At 42.6% G+C, this 26,950-nt stretch overlaps 1 protein-coding gene across 8 annotated transcripts; it reads left to right on the top strand.

Annotated features, from left to right (window-relative positions):
• Window positions 1–713: 713 nt before the first annotated feature.
• Window positions 714–26,576, top strand: LOC139345699 (myocyte-specific enhancer factor 2D homolog). 8 transcript variants are annotated; one of them, XM_070984479.1, is made up of 13 exons: window positions 714–920; window positions 8,220–8,612; window positions 11,292–11,495; window positions 12,928–13,065; window positions 14,410–14,623; window positions 15,344–15,400; window positions 16,159–16,340; window positions 17,773–17,802; window positions 21,462–21,591; window positions 21,744–21,945; window positions 23,412–23,480; window positions 24,747–24,797; window positions 25,294–26,576. In XM_070984479.1, the coding sequence occupies exons 2-13, from the start codon at window positions 8,559–8,561 to the stop codon at window positions 25,751–25,753; spliced, it is 1,791 nt and encodes a 596-aa protein (XP_070840580.1). In that variant the 5' UTR covers window positions 714–920; window positions 8,220–8,558; the 3' UTR covers window positions 25,754–26,576. The 8 variants fall into 8 exon arrangements, with proteins under 8 accessions (XP_070840580.1, XP_070840579.1, XP_070840581.1 ...); XM_070984478.1 differs by having other exon boundaries at window positions 14,407–14,623; XM_070984480.1 differs by lacking the exon at window positions 17,773–17,802 and having other exon boundaries at window positions 14,407–14,623.
• Window positions 26,577–26,950: the final 374 nt, after the last annotated feature.

The raw sequence follows: 26,950 nt of genomic DNA, 5'->3' as shown, positions 1-26,950 counted from the left end.
GTGTGTTAATCTAGAATAGATTATTAATTTTCTGCATGTAGAGTTGGTTTCATGCGCACATAATTAGCATATATGTATGTCAGACAGAGTAATGTAAATATTCAAAATATGATATTATATAGATGCTATTGCACAACGAGTGTTGCACTATAATATCTAGAGTATATGAGTGTATTGCAGTTATATATTCACATAATTTATACCTCTTAGCTGATTTGACTGTTCATGCTTCCCCACGCTTACTCTCCATGTGCATATTTTCGCACTGAAAACAACCCGTGGGTATGTCAGCAGGCTGCTGCACTTCATGATGCCACAGCGTCTGATGGCATGATAAAAGAGGGTCTGTGAGTATTATTCAGATGATTTCTCTCTTTTGAAAAGCCTTAACAGGCCTTTAAGAACAGTTGTTCGCTGCTTACAGGGCTGTGGTGATTACAGCCGTGAAAAACAAATGGCCTAGCGGCTTCTCGTATGGAAAGCAGGCAGAGCACAGTGGTGCTACAGTGACATTTTCCCCACATGCAAAATCATGCAAAAGGTAAATACTGAGGCGGAGGGATACAAACACTATTGCAGAACATGGCCGTCACCTCCGTCATGTCCTCTCTCGCAGACCAGCCCTCTTCGGCAACACTGCGTTTTAATTGGACAAACTGCTCGAACATCAGCTTCTCATTGGACGTTTGACGCGTCCATCACGGGCTAATGTCAATGACGTTGATCCTACACTGGGTACACTGTATCGCCTGGGTGGACAGTATAGTTACTTCAAGATTAAAGGGAATAAAATGCCGCGGATTTATGTAAATAGACACCTCGCTTCAGCATAATTAATTAATGCTTCTTAATTAAGACTGGCCACTTCTGGAGCTGGTGGCGGCAGGCCTATTTTCGGTTTTTATCAGCAATATTTCAGGGTAAGTGGAGTGATACATTTCCTTCCTGCGTCTTTTTTCCTCGCATAGGAGCAGACCTGCTTGCTTTATTATTTAAATATACCAAAGTAATAAGTAACACCGTACTGGTTTATCTTACATAGAATAACAGTCTTCATCTGAATACAAAATGCCCGTAATCTGATTTAAAGTAGTGCGTGTGGGCTCTAGCTCGCACAGCCGAGTTGTATGGAGAGTATAAGGAAGGTAATGGCTGTCGGTCGACTCGTAACTTGAAAATTGTGAAATGGCCTGTTTAGAGTCGCACGTCCTTTGCTCTGTAAGTCAAACCCGGTAATGGGGTCTGAAAGGCGGCTGTGTGGTTTGGGAAAAGCAGCACACACGGTTTTGACAGCAGTCCCAGCCTCCAACCTGTCAAAATAGATCCTGTAGGGTACCTGTCTGCCGTCAGCGGGCCTACTCAGTCTCCACTCTCCATCTGTCATGTCTGTGGGATACAGCTAATTATTATGAGTCCACTTTGGTTAAAAAAAAATGTCATTTTAATGTCATGTGGACGCCACATACCAGATCTAACCTGGTCGGTCAGTAGTTTAATGACATTAAGGAGAAAACAGGCTAACTACTCGTAGAAGAGACCTATTGTTCAAAGCTGATCATCCAAGAGCCTCCAGAAAAATCATGATATTTTCCTGGTTTTAAGTTGGTGTGTGTGTGTGTGTGTGTGTGTGTGTGTGTGTGTGTGTGTGTGTGTGTGTGTGGTGACTTCATGAGATTTTGCAGCTGGGGTGGGTTGGATTTTGTACCAAAGACATAAATATTATTAATGTTCAAGCCAGATGCCAGGTGCTGAATGCTGTTGACAGGCAAAGGGCATTTGCATGGCCTTATTTACTGAAGCTTACATACATACACTTACACACATGAGTGCAACTCCAGTCAGATAAGGGCTCTGATTCTGGTTTAGCATGGGGCTGTATGTATTCGGCGACTGGCCTCAGCAGCCATGATTTTCTGTGCCATCCCAGGGTAGATACCAAAGCTATTGGGCTAGAAGTAGGCCAGTTTGACGGAGTGATACACCGCTGAGGCCATCCCTGCAGAGGGATTCATATCAACATCTGTAGGCAGCACAGACCCAGTGGCTGAGAGCATAGATGACACATTTCACCAATCACAAGCATATTTGTGATAATGTGTAATATGTAGAAGTCAGAGCTTAGTTTTCAATGTCCCAACATTTCATCTTATTGTTTGCAAAGATTCCCAAGTCCGACCTCCACCTCAGCAGCATCAGCACACTGGATGCCCAAAAGTCTGGCTATCAACAACCGAAGTGTTTTATTAAAATGCTTAAAATAACAGTGTTGTTGAAACTCGCAGTTCCTATGAGTAGGACTTTGAGCTGCGAGGTTGCCAAGATGAACAGAATTAAACTGGCCGAGGTTATCTCCAAGTCCACAGCACCAGCTACTTCAGACAGCATTCAGGGCTTGAATTATTGGCATCGTTTGGGGGAATGGGAATTTGAACTTTTGTCTCTCAGGTCCAATAACGCCAAACAGGACAGACAACTAATCAAACCATGAATGATATTTGCTGATTTTGCACAGATGTATATTTTAACGGTCATGCATATTGCATAACAAAAAAAAAACTCACTAATGTAATGAAAATAAGAGAGAACAGAATAAATTAGATTTGATTGAATATTATTAAGATTGACATCTGAGTATAACAGATGGTAAACACACAAAACAAATTTCTATATAAAGTAAATGCATCGGAGCATCTTTCTTTCAGTTTCTTCCCTCTTCCCCTGAAATGTGGGAGCTTTATTGAAAGTGAATAACATGTAGAGTTGAAGTGAATATTTGATTAATCAGTTGATTGACAGGTATGTAATCAAATAGCTTTTTTATAATTAAATCGTTTTTCAAGCAGAAATGACAAACACTCTCTGATTTCTGCTATACAAATGTGAGGATTGCTTCTTTTCTTTCAGGCGTCCATGAGGGTTAAGCAAATATCTTCGGGTTGAAATGACAATATACCACCTTGGACTATGATAGATTAAACTTAGACTTAGACTTACTTAGACGGTTTCTTTATTGATCCAAATTTGGGAAATTATTTTGTTGCATTAGCAAACACATGATGTTTGATTAGAATGGACAGCACTGGTTTCAGACCGGTGCAGAGAGTGTAAATCAGTCCTGGCCATCTTTGGGGGGTGGAGATCGGGACATTATGACCGTCCTAAACCCCTGTCTGAGAGTTGTGGATGAGCAAACCCCACCACAAGACGCGTGTGAGGCTCCGACCATTTATCTCAGGGCTTTGGCACATTTCATTGGCTAGTGCATAATCTGCTAAAGGTCACAGCCACTAATTACACTCGTCCAAAACAGACAGATGCCCACCCTGAACTTGATTGTGTTGTCCTTCATCAGAAGAATATTCGAGGGTTGCGTAACCATCGCTTGGATGATTTGAATAACATGTGCGTGGCTCACTTTTCACCGGAGTGACCAAATGCCTGCCCTCTTCAGATAATGAGGCAAATCCAGTCCAGCCAAAAGTTATTCCTCTTCCACCAGTATATGCTTTTTTCTGACATGTCTTAAGATTGACTTGTAAACTCTGTGTTTTCTTCGTCTTTGGCTTCCCGTATGTCACAGAGCGAGCTTGGTTTGGCTGGATGCAGGGCTCAGTTTTAGCCAAGCGGCAACCTCATTATCTTTGGCGTCCAATCAGTCCTCCGGCCAGCTCCTAATTGAGCCATCAGCGCCTTAAGGGGGAAGAGGAGGGATGAACGTGTCAATTACAGTAATGAGGGGGCAGCCATGCAGAGGGCAGTCAGGGAGAGGGAGGCTAGACAGAAGCCTTGCAGTGTAGCCCCATTCTGGTCAACTCACAGCTAATCAAAGATAATATTGTAGCTTGACAGCGGCAAAGTTTGTAGAGTCAGAAGAGACGAGCAGTTTTTAATCATTTTTCCCTCGAGCAGTCGGTATTTCTACATGTCTTGTTGTGGTACTTGTTTAGAGTTGGTGCCTTACAGTTACAGCTAATGGATGATCTATGATTATGTCCAGCGCTGCTGTGAATACAGATGTAATGTATGAAAAGCTCCATCGAGGCACACCACGAACCACATCATACATGGCTGATTCTGTGGACTGTTGTATTAGTTTGCAGGCTATACAAATTAATTGCTTGTCTGTATCTTTAAGAAAAGAACTGCTGAACATCTTGCAGCATTTGTTATCTTAAATAGAAATAGACTTTTCTGACATAATTTCACCTACATGAATTCACCTATAGCAGTGAATCCTAACTGAATACACTTGTATTTAGAGGTTCCTTCTCCAGTAATATGTCAGGTAAAAACTTTGTGATATATTGATTAGTCTGACCAAAAGTCCATCCATCCATTTTCTATACCGCCTATCCCTTTCGGGGTTGCGGGGGGGCTGGAGCCTATCCCAGCTTCAAACGGGCGAGAGGCGGGTTACACCCTGAGCCGGTCGCCAGCCGATTGCAGGGCAACATGCAAAGACAGACAACCATTCACACTCACACTCACTCCTAGGGGCAATTTAGAGTCACCAATCAACCTAATGAGCATGTTTTTGGTCTGTGGGAGGAAGCCGGAGTACCCAGGGAGAACCCACGCATGCACAGGAAGAACATGCAAACTTCACACAGAAAAGCCCCGCCCGGGGGATCGAACAGGCAACCTTCTTGCTGTGAGGCACGCGCACTACCTGCTTGCGCCACCGTGCCACCACCAAAAGTCCAAAACCCATACTTATTCAGTTTACTAATCGACTAAAAGAAGAGGCAGGAAATGCTGCCACTGGAGAAGAACCTGAAAATGTGTCACATCCTTTCACTGTTTTTGCTTGAAATATGAGTGAGATGATTATCAAGACAGTTGCTGGTTATTTTTATGTCAGTCGAGTAATTGTTGCAGCTCTCGTTGCAGCCTTATTGTCACAATAGCCTGTAACGCTTCAGCTACGATAAACTGACTTCACAGGAAATAAAGAAATAATTGAGAGTGCGTAAAAGAACTGGGGACGCACCGATCCAACGGTTTCTCTCATGATACTGCTCAGACAAGTCATGGTATGTAATACAGGGTGATGATCAGATGGCAGGGTTCTTTTTCTCTGTATACCTCACGAAATAAAAGTCATCGTCTCAATCATATGTACGATAACGAAGTCAGGGATTGCTGTGGTTCTAAAATCTCAGTTAGCGGCTGCTGTGACTGATTGAATGGTGATGGTGAAAACGCAGACTAAAAAGGCTCAGGTCATCTCATGGCCAACGCCCAATAACGTCACTATTGGTGCCGATACTGATCTGGCATATCCATTCGGAGCAGCCATAGTGAAAACTAGTTAGCGAGTTGGCAGAAAAGTCCAAAGTATTGGATTAAAGGGTTGATACAGATCCTAGCTGAACCTAATATGCTGGATTTTATTGCGGCTTCTGATTAATTCTCAAGCTGGACACTCTCTAAAGTGTTGAAATGTGGTTTGCGGAGGCCCCATGTGCACGCCACTGGCGTTTTCATTTTTTCCGTCTGGCCTAACAACAGTCCCCAGGAAAGCACGGACATGGAGGGTCAAGGCCAGAGGGAAAACTTAACACACTAGCCTCAGGGCCGAGCCTTTGTGGAGCAAAGAGAAAGGGTTTTAGGGACGGTGATGTATTCAGAAAATGTAGGATTGCCCTAAAATTGTATCAGAGTTAAAGATGTGAAAAATGTGAAATGACGGTAAAACGAGATGATGGTAAAAGCTGTTGTTGTCAGTTACTCTTTGAATGTTTTCTAGCTAGTTTTCACTACAGAGGTGAGAAGTGGGAACATTTGCCTTTGGGATCCAATTTCAGCCATTTTCCCCTCCAGACGTGTGGTTTCAGTACACATTCCTCCGCTTTGATTAAAGATGTTAAACACACAGATACAGAAACTGAAATCAATAACAGTAATGTCCAGTGTGAAGTCAAATTAGCCCAAATGTTGATGAAGATTGGTCAGACAGTTTATATGTGAACAGGGATGGAACTAACCGTGACTGTCTTCATCAATCAATCCAGCAGTTATGTTCTAGAGGGATCGATATATCAGTCCAAAAGCCAAAGATGTTTAGTGTACGATCATATATCACAAAGAAAAGCAAGAAATCCTCACATCTGAGAAGCTGAAACTAGGTCATGTTTGGCTTTTTTTGCTTGAAAAATGACTGAAATGATTCATCAATTAATAAATGGCTGCCAATTCCTTTTTTTCCCCTGCTTATCGACTACTTGATTGGCAACAAATCAGTTATTCCTCTCGGCTCCAGGGAGCGTTTGATTTAATGCACCAGAGCAGCCACCCTAAATGCAGAGCATCAGCATCACACCTGACTGAGTTTAATTAATTGTTGGTGCCAGAATTGTGATTATCATGTGATTAAGTTTGCAGCCCTACTGTAAACTTGAATCACAGTTTTAGGCACGTTCAAAGCTCTCATCCCAGGAAGTAGACACCACTGTGAGTTCATTTGGATTCATTATAAAGATTAAGTAACCAATTTGTAAATGTAGATACACCCTCACTTTCTCTTTGTTTAGTTGTGTCAGCTGTGACATCAACATCATTGTAGAGTGCTGACAGTGCGTTTGGTTAACTGTTGTTAATGCTGCTGTATGTTAATTTCTGAATATTTACCCTTTGATACCCTTGAATATTAAATCAGACTTTCAAATTAGAATCAGTGGCAAAGCGTGCGGTAATTCATGCATTAATATCACATTAGAAAGAGTGAATCATTTGACTCCAGTAGCCCAGATGGTGTGTAATATGAGCGACGGAGTGACCGGTTTCCTTACTCTCCAATCTGTCCGAAGCTCATGCAGAGGTGGCAGAGTTCTCAAGGCTTTCCTCTTTGTCATTTGCTCATTATTTTCATTTTTTATTCACGGCTCTCAGCCCTTCATGGAAAGGAGGATTTCAAAGAATGGTCAACATAATGAATACGAAGCAGTGATTCAGCCTGAACACAGAGACGGCTCGTCAACCTGCAAACAGCCTCTGAAGAAGAGCGTGAAGCCGTTAGAGTCGTTAGCATGCCACCTTTGATGCCACACAACCTTTGGACTGCAATGTTTTGGTGTTTGGTGTTGTTCGGCTCTAATTCAGGGCCAAAATTCATGCAGATTTGAGAGTCTTGTAGAGCAATGTTGGCTGTTACGTTTGCCATTGAATCAGTTTTGCCTTCTTATCTTGAGCCGCCCAGACTGAGTCCTGTTCACATCCTCTGATTTTCCCTCAAAGACGATTGGCATCGACCTGTTCAGTGCTGTTGTTGAAGGGCCGTCAAGGGGCTGAAGCATCGCGTGTGCAGAAATAACATGCCCACTGTTTTCTTGTACATTCTGATGACCCATGTGTTCAAGTTTCAGTGTTTGATAATCTGTTAATCTGCTCAATCAGTTCAACACGTTTAGCATGAATTACTACGCAAACTGATCTCTTTGAATGGCTTTTGTCGCTGAAGTATAAAAGTAGGTTTGCATTCAATTGGGGGAAGTTTATCAAACCGTATATATCGCATAACTTTTAATGTTGTCCACCAGGTAGTATATAGGGAGTGATTTTGGACACTGCTGGAAAGAACCAAATAAAACTCATAGTTAAGTTTTTGTAACATATGACATGATCTTATTGTTAGGCCTGTCTGGTTTGCTTTGTATATGTAGGCATGTATATGCACAGCTTTTAATTACAACGCTGTAGATCCACAGGAATAACGCAGGTCTCTCCTGACGTCACTGTGAAGGCGAAATGAGAACGTCTTATTCAAATCTCAAAGCGTTAGATCCAATCAAAAGTCCATTGAAGTGCCTTTCGCCTCAGCGTGTTTGTTGCCTCTTTATAGCAAAGGTTAGAATAAAAGCTAAACTCTTCCCAAGCCTGATAGTGCTTTGAAGAGCCTTTGACGATGGAAGTCAATGCTTTTAACCCGGTACAAAGGGGCTGCTAAATGGACACCTTAATTGTCTGTGACCCCCCTGCCCTCATAATCAGAGGACATTGTTGTCTTTGTTGGTCTCAGGATAATTTGACTGAGCAGCACAGGTCACATTGTCATTTTCTTGTTATTTTCTCAGACAATAAGAATATGATCATTTATGGATTTATGATCCCCATCAACAGATATCACTGATTTATTCCCCTCACTCGTCCTTCGTCCTTCCTGTAGTGTTGTACACGAGGGACGTTTGGGTAACCTTTCCATCTCTCTCTGTCTCACGCAGGAGAGGAGTGACGTCCTCCTCACCACAGCAGCTGCGGGGAAGTTTGTCACTCTTGTCCCTGTTGAGCAAGCGATGAACTGAGGACCTCCATTCCTCAGCTCCACACATCCCTGCAGCATCCACCCTTCACTCCCGCCGCCCGTCGGTAGAAGGAGTCGACGACGTCGCAGCATCTGGGCAGAGAAATGTGTGTGCGCGTGTTTCCTCGGATGCATGGTTGTGCGTGAGTGTTTTTGGGCTGAAGTAAGAGGTCGCAGGCTGCACTTCCTCGCTCACCCTCCGAGAGGCGCTTCTCCACTTGACTGACTCCGACGTTTGCCTCCACACCTGCAAAGCATCATGGGTAGGAAAAAGATTCAGATCCAGCGGATCACCGATGAAAGGAACAAGCAGGTGAGTCTTAGTTTATTTCTGTTTTTGGTGGCTGGTTGACCCTCAGTACCTTTTTAGTGCCAGCTTAAAGAAATGTCACTTGATGCTTCCAGCACCTTTGCTAAACTTTAGCCGGGTGGAGCGATGGTCATCCTGCATGAATACATCTATGGATTAAAATCTTTGAGAGTGCTGAACTCCTGACTGCCAGGATTGATTCTCTTTAAACTGATCGGATCGGACATTAATTTTCCTTTTACCCCAAAACATGGAATTGTTAACCCAACAAAATGGAGCCAAATTGAGTGGAGAAAAAATAAGCATTCCTTGATTTGTTTTTCTTTGTTAAGATCATTCAAACAGAGTCTTAAATCGATAACCGTAATCATTTGTCTTACAAGCCTTTTTTTAGCCCCTCTGAAGCTTTTCATGGTGTCGCAAAGTCCTTCAGCAGATGTTTTGTTGTGAAATAGAAGAGAGTAACTTTTATTTATTATTTCTTAAGCACTTTTTGCTTAGAAGTTGAGATTATTTCGGCACTTACAATGAATTAGTATTTTTTTTCCAAAAGCAAACTATTGGCTCAGTGCAGCCGTATGGATTAGTAATGGCGGTTATATGTTGTCCTGTTAAAATGATCTGCACAGTCTGCGTATGTTAGCATTAGCTTTAAGACATGCAGCAATAATGCCTTCTTTTTTGTTTTGCAAAATCACAGTAAATGTGTTCCTAATACTGTCGAACCTATTGTTATTTATTGAATCAGAGTCGTGTGCTAGGGGAAATGATTCAAAAATGTCTTCCGTATGATGAAAATGTGATCCTGAACAAGAAATTGCATGTTCTTGGAAAAGGGCTTAGAAACTGAGTATAAACATATTAGTACTCTGGTTCAGAGGTTTTGGTCATTGTTATCTTTCACTACCAGCCGAAGGCACCAGGCCGATGGTCTGGAAGTCATTCACATGTTTTGTATGAGAGTCAAGTCATGGTTTTGCTCTGGTTGGTCCAGCACTGGTTTTCTTATTCTGACGCCGCTCTGTTGTTGTTTTGGCTTCATGCTTGAGTCATCGTCCCTTTGAAATACACACATTTGCTGCAGCGAAAGGTCTCAGGCGCTCTGAAGCAGGCTGTCCTCAGGAATTTGCCTTTTTTCAGCTCAGTTTTTGTCGTTTCCTCGCTGCATGAGGCAGCCACCACACTTCACAGAAGGCATGGTGTTGGTTCTGCCAAACAAAGTGCTTTGTGTCACTGCTGAAAAGTTTCATCACACCACAGAATATTCTGCCTCATGCTCTCAGTCCTCCATGTTTGTTTTTCATTATTCAAGCACACTTTCATGTGTCACGCCTTTTGCATGCCTTTCTTTTTGCTATACTGCCATGTGGCCCAGATCTGTAAATTGCTGCATTGATTGTTGTTGTTATAGATAGATCCACATCGCAGCTTGGCGCTCTGCAGCTCCTTCAGGGCCAGATGAGTCGTCAAACAAAAATGTTAATTTGATATTTTCATTTTTCTTTATTTTTTTCCTGTCATCGCTATTTTTGTGAACCACCAAGAATTTTTTTTTGTTTGTTTTAATTCCAAGACCGTCTCCTCACAGCTCTGACCATAAACTCTGCAGACAGATGCTGGACCCGTTCGTACAATAAATACTGAACATGCTCCAGTTTAAATCATCAGTTAAATTGCTGCAACATGAGACATTTAGAAGAATTTGTATGCAGGATGATTTGGTTGATGGTATCTGCCTGGCTGTCTATCTCACACACACACACACACACACACACAGTGTACATCTGTCATTGGACCAAAGCGTATGCTGTATGTACAGTAAGTGTCTGCATGGACCAGATCTAGTGAAGACGGCAACAGTGTGAGCTCGAGGAAGAGACGCTGAGAGGAATCAGTCGACGTTTCTCGTTATTCTTGAAACGTATTTGTCCACTTCTTCTATTTGACGTAGTTCTGATGTAATCTTGGAAGAAAAAAAAAAACAAAACATCAAAGACTCAAGGTTAAAAATAAGAAATATCAAAATTCACAGCATTTCCCTTTCGGTGCATATAAACGATTGTACAAATTTATTGATGGAGGCTGAATAAAACATGATCAGCACTGGCTCTTCCTTAAAAGCTGATGATTGAGGCCATTATTTCATTGTAGTGCAAATAGTTATGAGTCATAAAACGACCACAAAAATAAGGATGCTTCATTATTGATGCTGAAAACAGACTCCGCTGTCTTTCAGTGACTGCTCTGGCAGCCAAAGAGGGCCAAAAAATACTATGTGTTTACTGTTTGCTGGATGTGTTACCCAACGTGTCAGTGACGCCCCTGATGGGACTGCAGATATTTTCTTCAGGGGTCATTCACTTCTCCTGAACTGTGAATATCATTTTGATTTGCAGGTCTTTGTGTGTGGATCAAGGAAGATCTTTGTAAGGGAAAAGCATGTCGGATCTTTTTTCTGTAACTTTCATCTGTAGCGATGTGTTAACCCTGGGAGAGAAAGATGAGAGAGTGCAGAATAGAGAAACGTGACCAGAGTGAGTTCTGTGCCTAAATGTGTGACCTTCAGTGAGTGTTTGATAAAGGTATGTGGCAAGTATTATTTAAGTCCACTTAACCAAAGCTCACAAATAGTTTTGTTTTTGCCCCCCTCGCCCTCTTTTCCCCTCCTCAACTGTCTCTCAGGTGACATTCACAAAGCGAAAGTTTGGCTTGATGAAGAAAGCCTACGAGCTGAGCGTGTTGTGCGACTGCGAGATCGCGCTGATCATCTTCAACCACGCCAACAAGCTGTTCCAGTACGCCAGCACTGACATGGACAAGGTCTTGCTCAAGTACACAGAGTACAACGAGCCTCACGAGAGCCGGACCAACGCGGACATCATTGAGGTAAATCAATCGTAGCTGCAGCGTTTGTGCACGGGAGTTGGTTAAGACTGACCGTTACCATTGTCTGACTCTTTTGTTATTGGCCTTCAATCCTGCGTGAGGCTACAAGGACACCAGAAGCAGCCTGAGCTCGATAGCACATACACGTGTACCTTTTGTACAAGGTGTCTCACTGAAAACTCCAGGACTGGTGACATGAGGACGCAGTGAATTTTGGTGTCCCAATAGAAGCTATTGGAGCATTTTAATGACAGAAAAATAAGATCTTTGTCTCGTTCTGCGTTTTGTTCGTCATGTACAAAACTTTTTTTGCAAACCCCTCATACAAAATAACATCTATTGAAAAAAGAGGACTGTCTACAAACAAACAAAAAAAGCATGAAAGACCATTCAGACACACAGAGCAGACGTCTGACTGCACCGAATCAAGCTTCTGTGTCAGGCAACTCCAAACTTTTGCATGGCTGTGAATAGTGGTCAGACCTACAACAAAAGTGCTGTTCAGTAATCTGGGGAAATTAACTACCTGGAATAAATCTGAGGTTACTGCTGTTATCCTAATATTCAGATATAAGATTCAAGTCCCACATCAACAAGCTGATGAGAGATTAATTTGTCCGCCTTAGAAACAGCCGAAGCACGACCATTTATAAACCAAAAAGACTGATTCATGCCTTTATTTCAACTTTGATTTTTGCAAAGCTCTATTTACTGCAGAGAGCACATCAGTCCAGTTTTAGCTGCTCTGCACCGACCTTCTGTAACATTTCTAATTGATTTTAAGGTCAAAGCCCTTAATGGGCTAGCAGCATGGTACAGTGTTAACTTCCCTGTTCACTATTTGCCTTCAAGAACACTGCGATCATCTGCTGCTGGTTTATTGGAGATTCCCAGCAACAGATGAAGAAAATCGGGGATGCAGACTTTGTTAATTATGTCTCAAAGCTAAAGCACTGTCTGTAGAAGGCAGCTGACTACTAATATAACGTTAAAAAAGAAACTTATCTCTCCATCTTCATCTAGCGGACTCCTGACACAGACCTGAAACTTTTATGCTCTGCCTCTTAAGCACCGCTACAGTTCTTCTAAAATGTTGTATTTTACTTGATTTTATGCGTCATGTGTACTTGCAGTGGGTTTTATTCTCCAACTTATGTTACACATTGTCTTTATTCTTTATTTTTATCCTTATTTGTGTCTTTTCTTTACCCTTATTATTAAGTGGGTTTTGTTCTCCATCTTATTCATTTTCTGTCCCTGTTTCACACTTAGTTCATGTGATTTCTTTTTTTGAAAAGCGCTTTGAGCTGCATTTCTTGTATGAAAGGTGCTATACAATCAGACTGTGTTTAATACTGAGCGTCCGGGACAGACTGCACTGACTGAGTCTGACACTACTGTCACTCATTTCCCTTCTTTTTTCTGTTCACAGACTTTGAGAAAGAAAGGCTTTAACGGTTGTGACAGTCCAGAGCCGGACGGCGAAGACTCCATTGACCAAAGTCCCCTGAACGATGACAAATACCGTAAGACCACAGAGGACCTGGATGTTCTCTTCAAACGCTACGGAGTAAGTCTGCATTGTAATTACTGTTTGTCCTGCTTCTCTCTCGACTGCAGACTTGTTGGTGAAACATTTTGTCTGTTGTTATTCTGCATTTTGGCTTGAGTGCCTACAGGAAACAGCGACTGGTGTGAAGTTCCTCTAACTGGTTGTTTCACACTTCTTTTTCAGTCAGTCATTTGCCAGAAACTTTTGATCAACATGAGAGATAATAGATGTATGAACAGTTTGTTGCTGCTGTCATATCTGGCCGTAGTTTTGAGGCCAAATTTTAAGCAGTTAAGGAGATTTCATTATATTTTAAGTCATTCCAACTTAACTAAAACTCAATATCAGCCTTTTTTCCCATTTAGACTGTACAGTTTGTTAGACTCATCTTTTGTTTTCAGTCCTGAAACCCTCACAACTGCTGCTGTTTGTTCTTACTGCTATATGCCGATGATGTTCACCTATATCTCTCACTTAAGTCACACTGCTTAAGTGGCATTAAATCATTGCTGCACTTCGTGTTCAGAAGCACCTTCAAAGAAAATAAAGTCATGAGGATTTGGTGATAAATTATGTTGGCTTAACTGTTGATTTTACTGTCTCGCTTACCTGTAATTAAAGCTTAACGGACACATTGTCTTGGATGATATCAGCTTTTTATCACAGATACTGTATGTGTGTGCAAATATGCTGAACCGAAAAAGAACAGTATGTTTAAAGCAATTAAGAGGCAACTGACAAGTTTAGCAGAAATGTGTGTTTGTTTTTAAATTTTTAATTTGTTAGGGGACAGAAGCAAGATGTAGACGAGCGTGAGCTTAAATGTTAAGTCCATGGAGATTTAAATGTGGCGCTCATCTCTTCTACACTGCACCGTGCTTCAGTCAGCAAATGTGCCTCGACTGTCTTGCCATCAGGGTGGTGTTAAAAACGCATATTGTCACCAAGCAGATAGTGCTGGTAAAGTGTTTTGATGTCCTGGCCAGAGGATTTAATTACCACTAAGCCACCAGCTGCACTGAACGCTTTGATTGCCAACAACAAGAAAAGATGGAGGCTTTGCATTGATCCACAGTGAGCTCGCCTCACGTTCTGCTTGCGGCGCTTGCAGTCGATTGGCTGTTTGGGCCAGACTGCTCTTCCGCTCGTGTCGTCACATGTGGACTGAACTCGACGTCGGTTTCATTTTATTTTGGTTAACAAATCGTCACAGATGATTGGGGGGGGGCATTTGTATCAACTGATGAATTCATCTTAGCTTCAAAAATCCACACCTGCTTTGGTCTTGGCTTCGATGTAGTGGTGAGTAGTTGTTGTCTGATGAAGACTAAAAGTGAAACTCTCTCTTCTCTCGTGCAGCAGTCGACTGCTCCGCCCCAGACGTTCTCCATGCCGGTCACAGTCCAGTCGTCCAATCAAAGCGCACTGCAATTCAGTAACCCCGGCAATGCACTGGTAACTACCTCCTATGTAACATCATCATCGCTCACGGATACCCATCTCCTGTCGCCACAGCAACCAGCTCTTCAGAGAAACACGGTATCTCCCGGGTTGCCACAGCGACCAGCCAGTGCAGGTGAGCCAGTGATGTTCTTTGGACTAATAAATGCCAGCATCTACATGAAGAAGAAGGAAGTGGTAGCAGTGGTAATTTTAGTCACAGCTGCAAAAAACATGATCTTCAATTTACAGAATTTTTCTGCTTCTAGATTATTTTCTCTTCCTTAAAATCCATCCTTTGTGATCAGCTGTTGTTCTTTCACACACCGTCAGTGGATACTTTACGTATTTCCTCATCATTGCATGCAAAGAGCTGCTTAGTTCCTCAGGGAGGAGTTCACATTTCTCAGCACTGGACTCATTTGCAGTGTGTGACATTTGCTGTACTTCATCTTCTACTTGGAAAAATGTTTAGCTTCAGTATCACCTTCAAATGATTTGTTTACAGCTGCATGAACCAAATATGAAGTAAGACCAGGAGTCAACTAGTGTGGCTTCTAATGACATTCAGCCCACGTTTAATTTTGAAATTGGTTTTCCTGGTTTCAATGCAAAAGGGAGTGCACAAGCTGTGCAGAAAAATGCACAAGGATAAAAACAGATGAGACAAAAAACGACATTAGTTAATATTAAAGCGTATATTGGCCCAAGATGGAAAGCTCATTGGGGAAACAGCAGCTGACTAAACAAAGTAGTAGCTGCTCTGGAGTTTCTGACTGTATCATACGTGTTTTCAGCGCTGCTTCATGTTGTGTTGATTCTCCTCCTCTCTATCCATTTCATCCTTTTTCAATAGGAGCTCTTCTGGGAGGTGACCTGAATAATTCAAATGGAGGATGCCCAAGTCCAGTCCGTGAGTACTCCTGTGTTTGTTCAGATCATGAGTTTGCTTTATGGTTAATGCGTCTTTTTCGTGGCCAAGTGTTCTTCTGGTATCTGGTCTGTGTTAGCGTATTTATCCCAGATCCTTTCCAAGGTTCCTCCTCTCCTCTCCTCCTCTGCACCATCTGCGATGGTGCCTTGGAGGCATCAGGGGATGCCACCAGTAACATCAACAGACATGCATGGGATTCCCTGTTCCCCTTGGACATGCAGTCTGCTTTATATCACCTTTTAACAATATGGCACATCATGGTCCATTTATCTTTCACTGGTCCTTCTTTAAGATGTTTTTGTGTGCTTCATCTTCATCTGATATTTAGAGAAAAAATGAAAAACAATTTTCAAGTCTTTTGGCTGCAAAATCAGATTTATTATTTGAGGAAATATTGACATTTCAAAGACGACGTTGCATAAGATTTTAGAGGAAGGAACACATTTGTGATAATCGGCAACACACAAGATTCAGAAAGCGTCTTTTCAGCTGTGACGACATTAGATTTTCACACTGGATGATGTGACTTTTGTGTTGTAAACGGCATCATCCTGTCAGTGGTGACATGCCTTTAATTTGGAGCGTTTCAGTGCAGAATAACAGTTTGGAAAAGAAGCTTTGGAGATCATTTGAACATGACTTTGAGTCCACACGCGATGGCCGCCCCCCGCTGTCTGCATTCACCTGTTTGATTTTCCTATTGATTTCTGTCCATTCACACCTCTGTCACCCCGCAGCTAATGGATACACCAGCGCCAGGGCCTCCCCAGGCCTCCTCACCGTTTCTAACGGCAACAGTCTGGGGAAAGTAGTTCCGGCCAAGTCTCCACCCCCACCTCCCAGCCCCCAGATGGTCAACAGCCGCAAGCCAGACCTCCGAGTCATCACCTCACAGGGCGGAAAGAGCCTCATGCAGATGGTGAGCTTACCAAACCAAACTTGTGTTAACATTTTCAACCTTCTGCCGTGACAAAAAAAAAACAGCACTTTATACCTCAGTTAACAGTTACTTTTGCAAAACCGAGACACCTGAAACTGAGACGATCTGTTAAGGGGAGTAGAAAAAGCGTGGCTTCACCGGCCAATGAATGAGACGGAAAAATTTACAAAAACATTTGGAATTCATGTTGATGTATTAATGAAATCCAAGAATTTGATTGAAGATAAACAGTCATTTGGAGGCTATTTCCATCATTTTTGTGATCTTAGTAAATACCTGGGAGCAGAGATTGGAGCTCTCCACTCTTTGTTCAACATCTCGTTATTTACTCTGGCAAAGTTTGTAAAGTCTCGGATGACTCAGCCAACTCCTTCTGACATACTAGATCACTTTTCTCAGAACCTCTTTCGCTAAACATGCACCCACATTAGCTTAAAGCCATGTGTGACAGTGAGTGCTAACTACCAGCAGGTCGTTAAAACATTATTTCCTTTCAGAGTGGACATTTGTCCTTGACCTTGGAAACAGTAGTTGAGAAAAAAGTGGAACCACATGTTTCATTTAGTAGCTGCTCAGGAGCTTTTATCACATCGCACAGTCTTCCTCATGTATGTGGAACTGACCCACAGAGAATGACCACCTGTTCCTCATATGTTTTAAGAGTGTTTTAGGATCTCTCGACTCATTGTTTTGATTTTACGGGCCACTGCTTCAGGATTTTGATTCAGGTTGATCGGTCAGTGTCAGTGTTACACTGCCTGCTCAGCCCCAGGCGGTTAGCACACACAGTTAGCAACCAGCAGGTGAACACAGTGAAGCCTGTAGCCACTAAAAAACACGATATTTCCCTCAGGAGTTAGTGGAGACCAAAGTAAAGTGAATATCAGGCTAACAATCATCAGGTGACCAGAAACACGAGCCTAATGCTAATGCTAATGTCGACTGGTGTCTGCTAGCTGGATAAATAAGCATCTGTTTGCTAGTGCATTCAAAGTTTTTGCAGATGTATGGACTTGTTATTCATGTTGCTTTAAAAATTAAGATTATTTCTGTATTCTAGACCTTTGAAACTGTAGAAAACCGTTGAGGATCTTGTGATATGATCACAGTCTGTACAACAGCTACTAAATGGATGTTGTGGTTAGATTATTTTTTCCACTATTTTAATTTGGTGCTGATGATTGGCGGCACTGTGACGTCTGTGGTTTCAGGTCCTAAACATTTACTGTCACATTTAGCCGACATTGATTTGCCTCACAGGTAACCTTGCTAAACAAACCAGTAATATTAAAGAAGTAGTCTGACAAACTACAGTAAGTAGTTTTATTCTTATTAATGTGTTTTTTTTAATTTACTTTTCGTTACTAATATGAATCAGAGTTGTAACTGTCTCTGTTACCACCCTTTGCAGACAGAGGATGAGCTGGATTTGGTAAACGAGGTGATTTCCCCCACGTCAGTCACTCGCATGAGTCGATGGCTATCGACTGTCCGCACATTATTAGCATGGTTACAGTCCTGTACCAGAGTTTTTCATCGTTTTGGTCTTACCCCACTGACATATCTTGGGATTCAGCTTGTGGTTCCCACCTGACTGCATGTGGTTCAGGGCTCATGGTTGTGTTGTTCCAGCATTTCTGTAGTGTTAGGATCATGATCTCCTCAGTGATAATCTGCAGAAACCTCCACATTCGTCGGTGCACAGTGCTCCAGCAGAATTGTCCTTGAGTGACCCCGTCAGTTTTGAACCAGGCACATTAACTTCATCATATGACGCCACTTAAAGGGGAACTTTAGTGTTTTCCAACCTGGATCCCATTTTCCCATGTTTTTGTGTCTAAAGTCTCTTTCACACTGGATGAAACAACCACTAACACCCACTAACATCTGTGGGTCTTCAGTGGGAAACCGTAGAATCTGCGTTCACTCCTGGGTCAAATGACTCTGCAGCAGTCACGGTTTACGAGCTGCAGCTCGGATCAGCAGTGATGGAAACACGACACCTGGGTGGACACATTAATTTTCGCTCCTTCTCCGATGATGATGATGATGATGATGATTATGGCGTCTAAATGATTCCTTGTTAGACTCTATTTATCTCATCACCATCATCATCATCATCATCTTATGAAAGATATTACAAAGTAACCACCAATATATTGTCCCTGGCCTCTGTGCTGCTTCCTACTATTCCCTGTTTCTGGTGCATTTGTGACGTTGAACATGACACCAGAAAAAGAACAGAAGGGCAAACTCGTCCACAGGCAGCGAGAGTCAATGGCCTATTTTTAATGGGTTTAGCCACGTTTAAAAAAACTGTGTACAGGTGCTAAATTTGGCATAAAAGTGGGATATGTGACAGAGACAACGATTTTTGGAACTGGTCCAGTATTGAGCCAGCCAGCTGCTGGGAAATGGGCAGCAGTGTAGTCTTTAGGTGCAGTTGTCACTGACGGGCTCAGATTGTTATCCAAGTGTCAGACAACATTAGGAAAGGATCCCTACAGAGGGACGCTTTTCATTTAACCACAAACGGCCGTTATGTCCCTCTCACCAAAGCCACCAGACTCCATTTACAGAAACTGTAATTTTATCCCACTCGGCAGAAACTCACCAGAACTTTCTTGCTTCATCTTTCTCTGTTCCAACAATCACCAACTCTGGTTGTGTCAAAATAAACCCTCAGTTCACCGCGTTAGATGCTCAACACTGAACCACTTTCAAGAATGATTGTCTCCAGTGACTTGGACACAAAAACTTGGGAAAATGGACTTGAGGTTGAAAAATACCAAAGTTACCGTTTAAAGCATGGGCGTCTTTTCACTTGGCATTGTGGTGCGAAGCGCCGCGGAGCATGTTCCCTGTTCACCGACACTCATTTTCACCTTCCACCAAAATGGTCAATGAGATGTTTCTAAAAACTAACTGGCATTACATTAAAGGCATTTCACTTAAATGTTCTCAGAATGCCGCGTCTTTATATGCAGCTCCAAAGCAACAAAAATTTCACTGAAAGTGTTTTAATATTTCAGGATTGTGTTCCTCCTATTTGTAAACCAAATGATTAAAAAAAAAAGATAACTGAAAGTTTCATTAATTTTCAAGCAAAAAAACAAATATTTTCTAATCATCTAAACATCTCAAATGTTGGGACTTGACATTTATCTCTGTCATATATGAAAATAACCTAAATATCTTTTGGTTTTCAGCTGTTTGTTGGACAAGACAAGCAATTAAAATATGTCACCTTGACCTCAGTTTTCTGACATTTCACAGACAAAACAATTAATCTGTTAGCTCTAATATAATGGGCCAATTAATGGCAGTAATGAAAATAGTTTTTAGTCACAGCTCTACAGATGATGCTTAATATAATTTATGATAAAGAATATAAAATTCTAAAAATAATTTATTACTTACAGAAAGGTTTTTATCCTGTAAAATCCTGTTTTAATTTAAGATGAATTTACTAAGAGAGAGGGATGACGGCTGCTCCGGTGCTGATTGTCAACCCCCCCATCCCCCACCCCCCCACCCCCGTCATATTTCCACTCAAAGTTGATGGGCAAGAATCTAATTTTCCAGAGGGTAGTGATTCATTTTCATCACTCTCACCCTGCCGCCCCTCCTCACTTCTTCACAAAGGCAGTTAATTGAATCTGGCCCCTCTCTCCGGTCTATCTCCTCTCTCTCTGTAAATTCAACCTTACAGTCATAACTCTGGCCGAATATTTCCTCTCAGGATGATCTGCATTCACGGGGTCTCACAATTCAGAAGATTAATTCCAGACCAGAATTATTGCATCTTTGGCTTTTTGTATGCAGACCCTTTATTTTTTTCTCTCTCACAAAGGACATCAGTTTGCTTTTATCTATGTTATAATTCAGCTGGAGCAGACTCCAGAGTGTTGTGCTACTTCAGAGATTTGTGTCTTTCAGTGCAGGCACATAATAATAAAACCTCATGGTAGCAGTTTCACAGATCTAGCTGCACGTCTGCTGCACCTGTGCTGGAGAGAGTGAATATTTTGTCATCTAAATGTCTTGACTTAATGTGCAAACACTGAGTAAGCACCAGATTTGTGCCTTGTTAGGCTTCTCTAAAAGTGAAAGATTGAAACGTAAAAATGTGTTTAACTGTTGTGGAGTGCCCCCGAGCCACATACTGTTAGACCTTTAGTGACATCCACTGGAGGAAAATGAGATGAGCCGCACCTTCAGTTCAGACGAGATCAGCATCGTCACAGCTGCAGATAACTGCACGGACGAGTCGACAATTAAAACAAAGTTAGTATGAATCGATGAGTCGTTCTTCAGAAAACTAATCTGCAACAACTTAAATAAACAGTAAGAACATAAGATAAATACATTGCAGCCCAGAACAGCTATAACTTATAGCCTGTTGGTCAGACAAAGGACTTCTAGACATTTTATACACCAGGTGAGAAAACAATGGGTAGATTAAATGATAATGAAAAAAATCATGTCACATATATGACGAGGAAGTGGCACGTCATGTAAAAGTTAGGTGGAAGTTGTAGAATAATTTAAAATGACAGCTTTTTCAATGAATTAATTTGTAGTAGTTTGTGTTGTTGAAGTTAAATTGTGCTTTAATGACTTAGAAAGATAAACCCACAGAGGTCCCTGGTGGTCTCAGGGTCAAGACTTCAACCTTGGACTGCAGTGCCCCTTTTTTGAGTCTGGCTGTGGGATCTTACTGTTATTTCCCGGTCATCTTTCCACTCTCATTATCTAATAAAGGTATAAATTGCCTGATAAAATACTTAAAAAACATACTAATAATTGTATCTGACAGTTGAATAAACTGCCTTTAATGTAATTTGTCTGTTTATGGCCTCACTCAAAACAAGGAAACTGTTTTTGATGCATGTCATGAAGAGCCTCCTGATAGTAAATCCCCTTGACTTTGAGATTTACTTGACTCAGTACATCATTATGAATCCAACCACATGCACATTGTCATTCCCAGCATGTCAGAATTTATTGTTGAAATAAGCCATTTTAGCTTGAGGCCACATGTGAAAGTTGTCTCCTTGTTTCTGCTGTAATGAACATGTCTGCGCTCTCTCCTGGCAGAATGCTCAGCGGCTGGCAGCGGGAGCTCAGGTGGCTCAAACCCTCACCACACCGGTGGTCTCTGTGGCCACGCCGAGCCTCCTGGCGCAGGGGCTGCCCTTCTCTGCCATGCCCACAGCCTACAACACAGGTGAGCTAAACACAAGCTCTGCTGAAAATACAACCCTGACTCCAAAAGAGTTGGGACAATGTGTAAAACAAAGGTATCAAAACACATGTAAAAAATATATCCCAGGGAACAAAATGAAGAAAATGTGGCTTTTGTCCTCCATCCTCGCTCAGAGTACCAGCTGACCAGTGCAGACATCACTGCTCTACACGCTCTGGCGTCACCTGGCACCTTGTTGCCGACCAGTGTGTCCACATGGCAGCAGCAGGCCGTTTCCCAGCAGCAGCCGCAGCAGCAGCAGCAGCAGCAACAACAGCAAGCACAGCAACAGCAGCAGCAGCAGCAACTTAACCTTGCATCGCTCAGCAACTTGGTGTAAGTCTTGTATTTTCTCATCAGCACTGCGCCTGTTGTTTTTAAGTCCAAAAAGCTCCTCCGTCACATCCAGTGTCAGGGACGATGATGATGGTGGTGGCGGTGGCGGCTCAGACATTTCTGGTAAAAGCTCTACTGATAACCCTCTTAATACTGAAAAACTGTACTACTGACCTTCCCAGTCAGCTTGCATGAAATCCATACCATGACCTTAAATGCAAGCAATTCATACTCCTTTTTAGTGAACTGGTCTCACCAGCATCTCACCATCTCTTCATAACATCAGTCTGATTATCTGGTATGGAGTTTTTGGAGTTGATGCAACTCAGCAGTATGAAACATCGTGCAGTGTTTGGAGGGAGGAAACAATTGTGCCGTTTCAGAGATCCTTCATTAATGACATTTGTAACTGCAGAATTGATGCTTTATTGGAAAGCGGCTCAGTATCTTTTGTTAATGACTTACTTTTAATGACATGAGGGAAGATGGCAACTCGAAAATGTTACTTATTAATGCATTTATCTGCTCTATAAAGCATTAGTAAATTATGCACTAACCATTAATTAAGCCATTATTTATTTAGACTATATGTCATTTAATGTATAAATGGTTTAAAACATTGACTTCCACTAAACTAAACCTCTGCACTGCTGCATCAGGTTGCTGGTTTATTGTTGCTTTAGGTGAAAGCGTGCCCTGTTCTGGCAGCTCGCACACACACACACACAGCAGGGAAACATCTGGCAAACGTAATGCACCAATGTGAGCAACATCAGGTCAGTCAGATATTCTTAATATTAGTCAAGGTGTACCTCCCAGCCTTAACGCGAACCATATGTCATTCACAGGGGTGCACAGAACGGGTACACAGGTACGCATGCGCGGACATATTAGCAGACACCATCTCCTGGAAGTCACCTGAGTAAAGGTTACGTGCACCCCTGGTTAGACAATGCACTTCATGAGGGTGTAGACAGTGATGCATCATTTCATTCAGTTAAAATGAACATCAGGTTTAATGAATAATCATATTGTGGAGAAACACAACACAATTTTGTTCAGGCTCAAAGTCAGAATTAAAACAGAGCTTTCCTTAGAAGAAGTGAAAGTTTCTGCCAGCGGTGACCAATAATTTCACTTCATCTCAATGGAGTTTGCTGTGGATACAGTTTGTGGGTATTTCCTAGAAATGAGATGCAAAGACAAATCACAAGTAAAACGAAGGTGATTTTGAGGAAATTCTTATCAAAGTTCAGTTTTTTGGTAACACCGCTGGCAGATATTTTTCATTTTTCTCTCCTTTATATCAGGTTTTACATGGAGTTGTAACAAAACGTCTGTATCAGATTAGAGGATGGCGGCAGTGTGGCGGGAGCGGCGTGGGCTCAGCGCTGCAGGGTTCAGGTTGGGTTTTTGGTAGCATGAACACCAGATCCTTGAAGTGTGTTCTCTCCTCTTGTCCACAGCATGTGGGGCGTGGACAAACAGAGCAGCGAGCTGTCTAGCCAGGTGTCCAGTCTGGCTGCCAATCTGAGGTGAACAGCCAATACTAGTGTGTGCGTGTGTGGAATGTCATGAGCTTGTCTGCAGGGGGTTTGAAGTCCACTTTGCATCTGAAGGGCTTTTGTCTCAAAGGAAACTACATGCTGTCATAAAGGCAGCCATGCATTTATTTCATAAATAGATGATAACAAAGAACAAACTTTTTAATGAGCAAAGTCAATGTACACAAAATATGAACTTCATTAACTTCAAACTAACCTATTTTAACTGAAGCTAGCCTGTACAATGTCTCTTATATTAAAGGCCACTGCATTTAAATCTACTTAAAAGACAACATGGTGTACACACTGTGCAGTAATATTACACGATTTATAGGTATTATGAGTAATAAAGTGTCAAACAGATCAACTCAAAACCAGGTCACTCAAGTAAACAGACTAAAAATAAAGTTCTCCCATCTTTTTAAATGTAGACAGCACTTTATTGTACCAGTTTCTTTTTTATTCAGCATCAGTAAATTAGTTACTGTGACTGATGATCAACTAAATTCAACATGTTTGTTCAGAATTCAAATAATATTCAATATCCAAGCAGACAACTTTTGTAAAGTAACGTTGCTGTATAGAAACTGTGCATCCATCAACATTGATGCATTTTTAAATTGTTACTTTTATTACTTATCTAGCAGCACAAGTGACAAAAAAAATGGGAAGTTACAGCAGTAAAAATATATAATGTTAGTTTTTCCTGTAGCTGAGTAACTCTTGATGATATGCATTCTGTGAGTTTGAAGAATTTTACCTGAATGCATTTGACAAATAGTTGGCTTTGAGAAATCAATCTCGTTAAATTGTCCCCTCATAAGACTCTAAAATACGGTGGCCTCTCAGGACCAAACACTTGCAAGAGTAAAATCCCAGCTAAACATCATGAAATGCTGCAAAGCACAGACATTAAGAGAAATGCACTTCAAAATGAGAAACAAAAGTGAATTTTTCACTCTTACATGCATTTTTGTCCTGAGGGGGCCACCGTACACACTCTGTTGCAAGGAAAGCTGCCCTGATTAGAACGTGCATAAAGGCCCCACGCAGTGTTTTCATGTCTGGACTTTTTGTGTGCTCGGACGAAAATTGAGCAGGTTAAGCTCTTCGTTTCTGATGCCAAGACATTAACATTATTGCTGTTGTTGAAGAAACGTTTGCTCGCAATAATGTTTCACACTTTTCTCCACACATGCCTTCTAATCCACCTCTTCCCTTTGGTTTGGGCTCCAACGTTTTGTTTTCTCCCCACAGTGTTGGCTCTCCGTCCAACCTGCTCTTGGGTAGAGATGAGTGGTTGGGCCGGTACTGTATCACACTTCCTTTTTCCTGTGTGTCTGTGCGCTTTTGGCTGGCTCCCCCTAAGCATGTCTGGTGCTGTCTGCAGTCAAACAGGAAAGAGACATAGTTCCGGTTTCCACCATGTTCTCTAACCCGAGATTATTTTCTGTTTGTCATCTGTAGTTTCTTCACACCATAGCTGCCTCACTGCGAACCACCCTGTCACACCAATCATTTCATGCTTCCTGGGCTGTTCTGTTGATCTCTGGGGAGCAGAGGGGGTGTTACTTCAGCTTTGACGGCTCACAGTTGATTGGATTATTCAATAACGGAGTGTGGCTTTTCCCTGTTGGTGCTGTGCCTTGTAATGTCGGTTTATGTCTTGATGCGAATGACCTTCCAGTTTCTCGTACAGCTTTTTCTCGTAGCTAATCATTTGTGTGTTTTTCTGTCGCCTTTCCTCTTTGTTCCTTACCTTCCATCGTCTTCCTCTCTCTGTCCTCCCTGACCCTGTTCTCAGGCCTGTGACCCATATACCTCAAGGCGCCATGCTGACCGTTAACACAAACTCCAGTGTGAGCATCAAGTCGGAGCCCGCCTCGCCCGGCCGAGATCGCAGCACCCCTTGCCCTCCTCCATCTTCAACCACGCCGTCCTCGACCTCAGGAGGAGCCATCCTGACCGCGCCGCCGCAGTACCCAGGCTCCCTGCTGTGCCTGGAGCCCCCGACCGGCCGCTCGCCTGCGGACAGTGTAAGCAGCAACGCCAGCTCTTTTGAAGGCAGCGATCGGGATGACACTGGCACAGCTGGCGGCGGCGCAGGCGGAGGCAGCGGCGGCGTTACGGGAAGCGTAGGTCCCGCCGGCCGCTCCGTGCCGCCAGACTTCAGCCCCTCGGCCGAGGCCCTCAGGGCATCGAACGAACCAGAGCAGGAGGGAGGAAACATCAAGCGCATGAGATTGGACGCCTGGGTGACATAGAGGCGCCTGCGACGCCTCTCCGCACCCACAGCGAAGTTTTGGTGACACTTCAACACCCACAACACACACCCACACTCATCCTAAACCCCCACTGCCCCGACCCCACTGCCATGTGACACTATCATCACACATCTGCCTCTGTCCACAATTACACAACTCAGCTGCGTCGCCCAGACTTGTAAGGCTTTGTCAAAAAAGAATAAAACTAAAAAAATAAGAATCCTTTGGATCACGCTCTGAGTGAGGAGAGGATGGCTCAATGCTCAGCTGGATATTGTGTCCCCAGTAGGCCCTTGAACATAGAGGGACAGTAGATTTTAAAAGCCTTCTTGCTTGAATGACTCCCGTATAGTAATTTCTTTCGGTAGAAATGAGGTGTTGAACCTTTTTGCAATCTGAGGAAACCATAAAAACATTTCTCTTTCACGTGGTTTCTGCATAACCTTCATGTAATTACATCGAGCTCTGCTACATTGTTCACAATGTGATTGGTGGCTTGTCGACATTATGGGACTTCTGCCGTATGACTCACCACTTCCTGCTGTGTGAAATCCAGCGTCGCTCGGATTGTGTGCTGTCCATTCTTCCGTAAGTCACCTCCAGACTGCACTTTTGGATATAACTTAAGTCTGAGGACTGAGCATCTATCTGGCACTGAGCAGACGGACTCAGTCGGGGTCTCCTCGGTAAGGAGGCTTCTCCAGGAACGGTTCTTTCCGCTGCCACGTGTACCACCCTCAGCCCAACAGGTGGCACTCTGTGGCTGTGGAGTCCAGGACCTCGCCAGAGTGCCAATATTAACCTCTTTTCAACAACGACAACTAAAAAAAAAAAAAAATGCCAAATGCCTCTCGCACGTGGTGCAGGGACACTGACAAATTATTACTCGCACTGTCACGGAAATAACGAGGACTAGAAACTGTCGATGCTTTCCAGGCTTTGAATTCGCCGTCAGTCTCTCCTCGGACTGGGTGCTCCTCCCGTCCCCTCTCACCTCATCTCCTCTGGAACTTGGATGGAAACTGTTGCACCAGAAATCCAGCCACTCACTCAGCTTATTAACCAGGAGTAGATGCCATCCAGTTAAATGCGTAGTCTGAGTTTTTTGAGCCTCCGGTGGCTTTTTTTGGGTAGAGAAGTATTTGGTTCTTTCAGTCCAAGTGTTCTTTATCTGTTGGTATTTTGGGGAAAAAAAAA

This window comes from Chaetodon trifascialis, chromosome 17 (assembly GCF_039877785.1).
Source record: "Chaetodon trifascialis isolate fChaTrf1 chromosome 17, fChaTrf1.hap1, whole genome shotgun sequence".
NCBI lineage: Eukaryota > Metazoa > Chordata > Actinopteri > Chaetodontiformes > Chaetodontidae > Chaetodon > Chaetodon trifascialis.
Note: the sequence above shows the minus strand (reverse complement) of the source record. Positions and strands in the feature narration are given on the sequence as shown.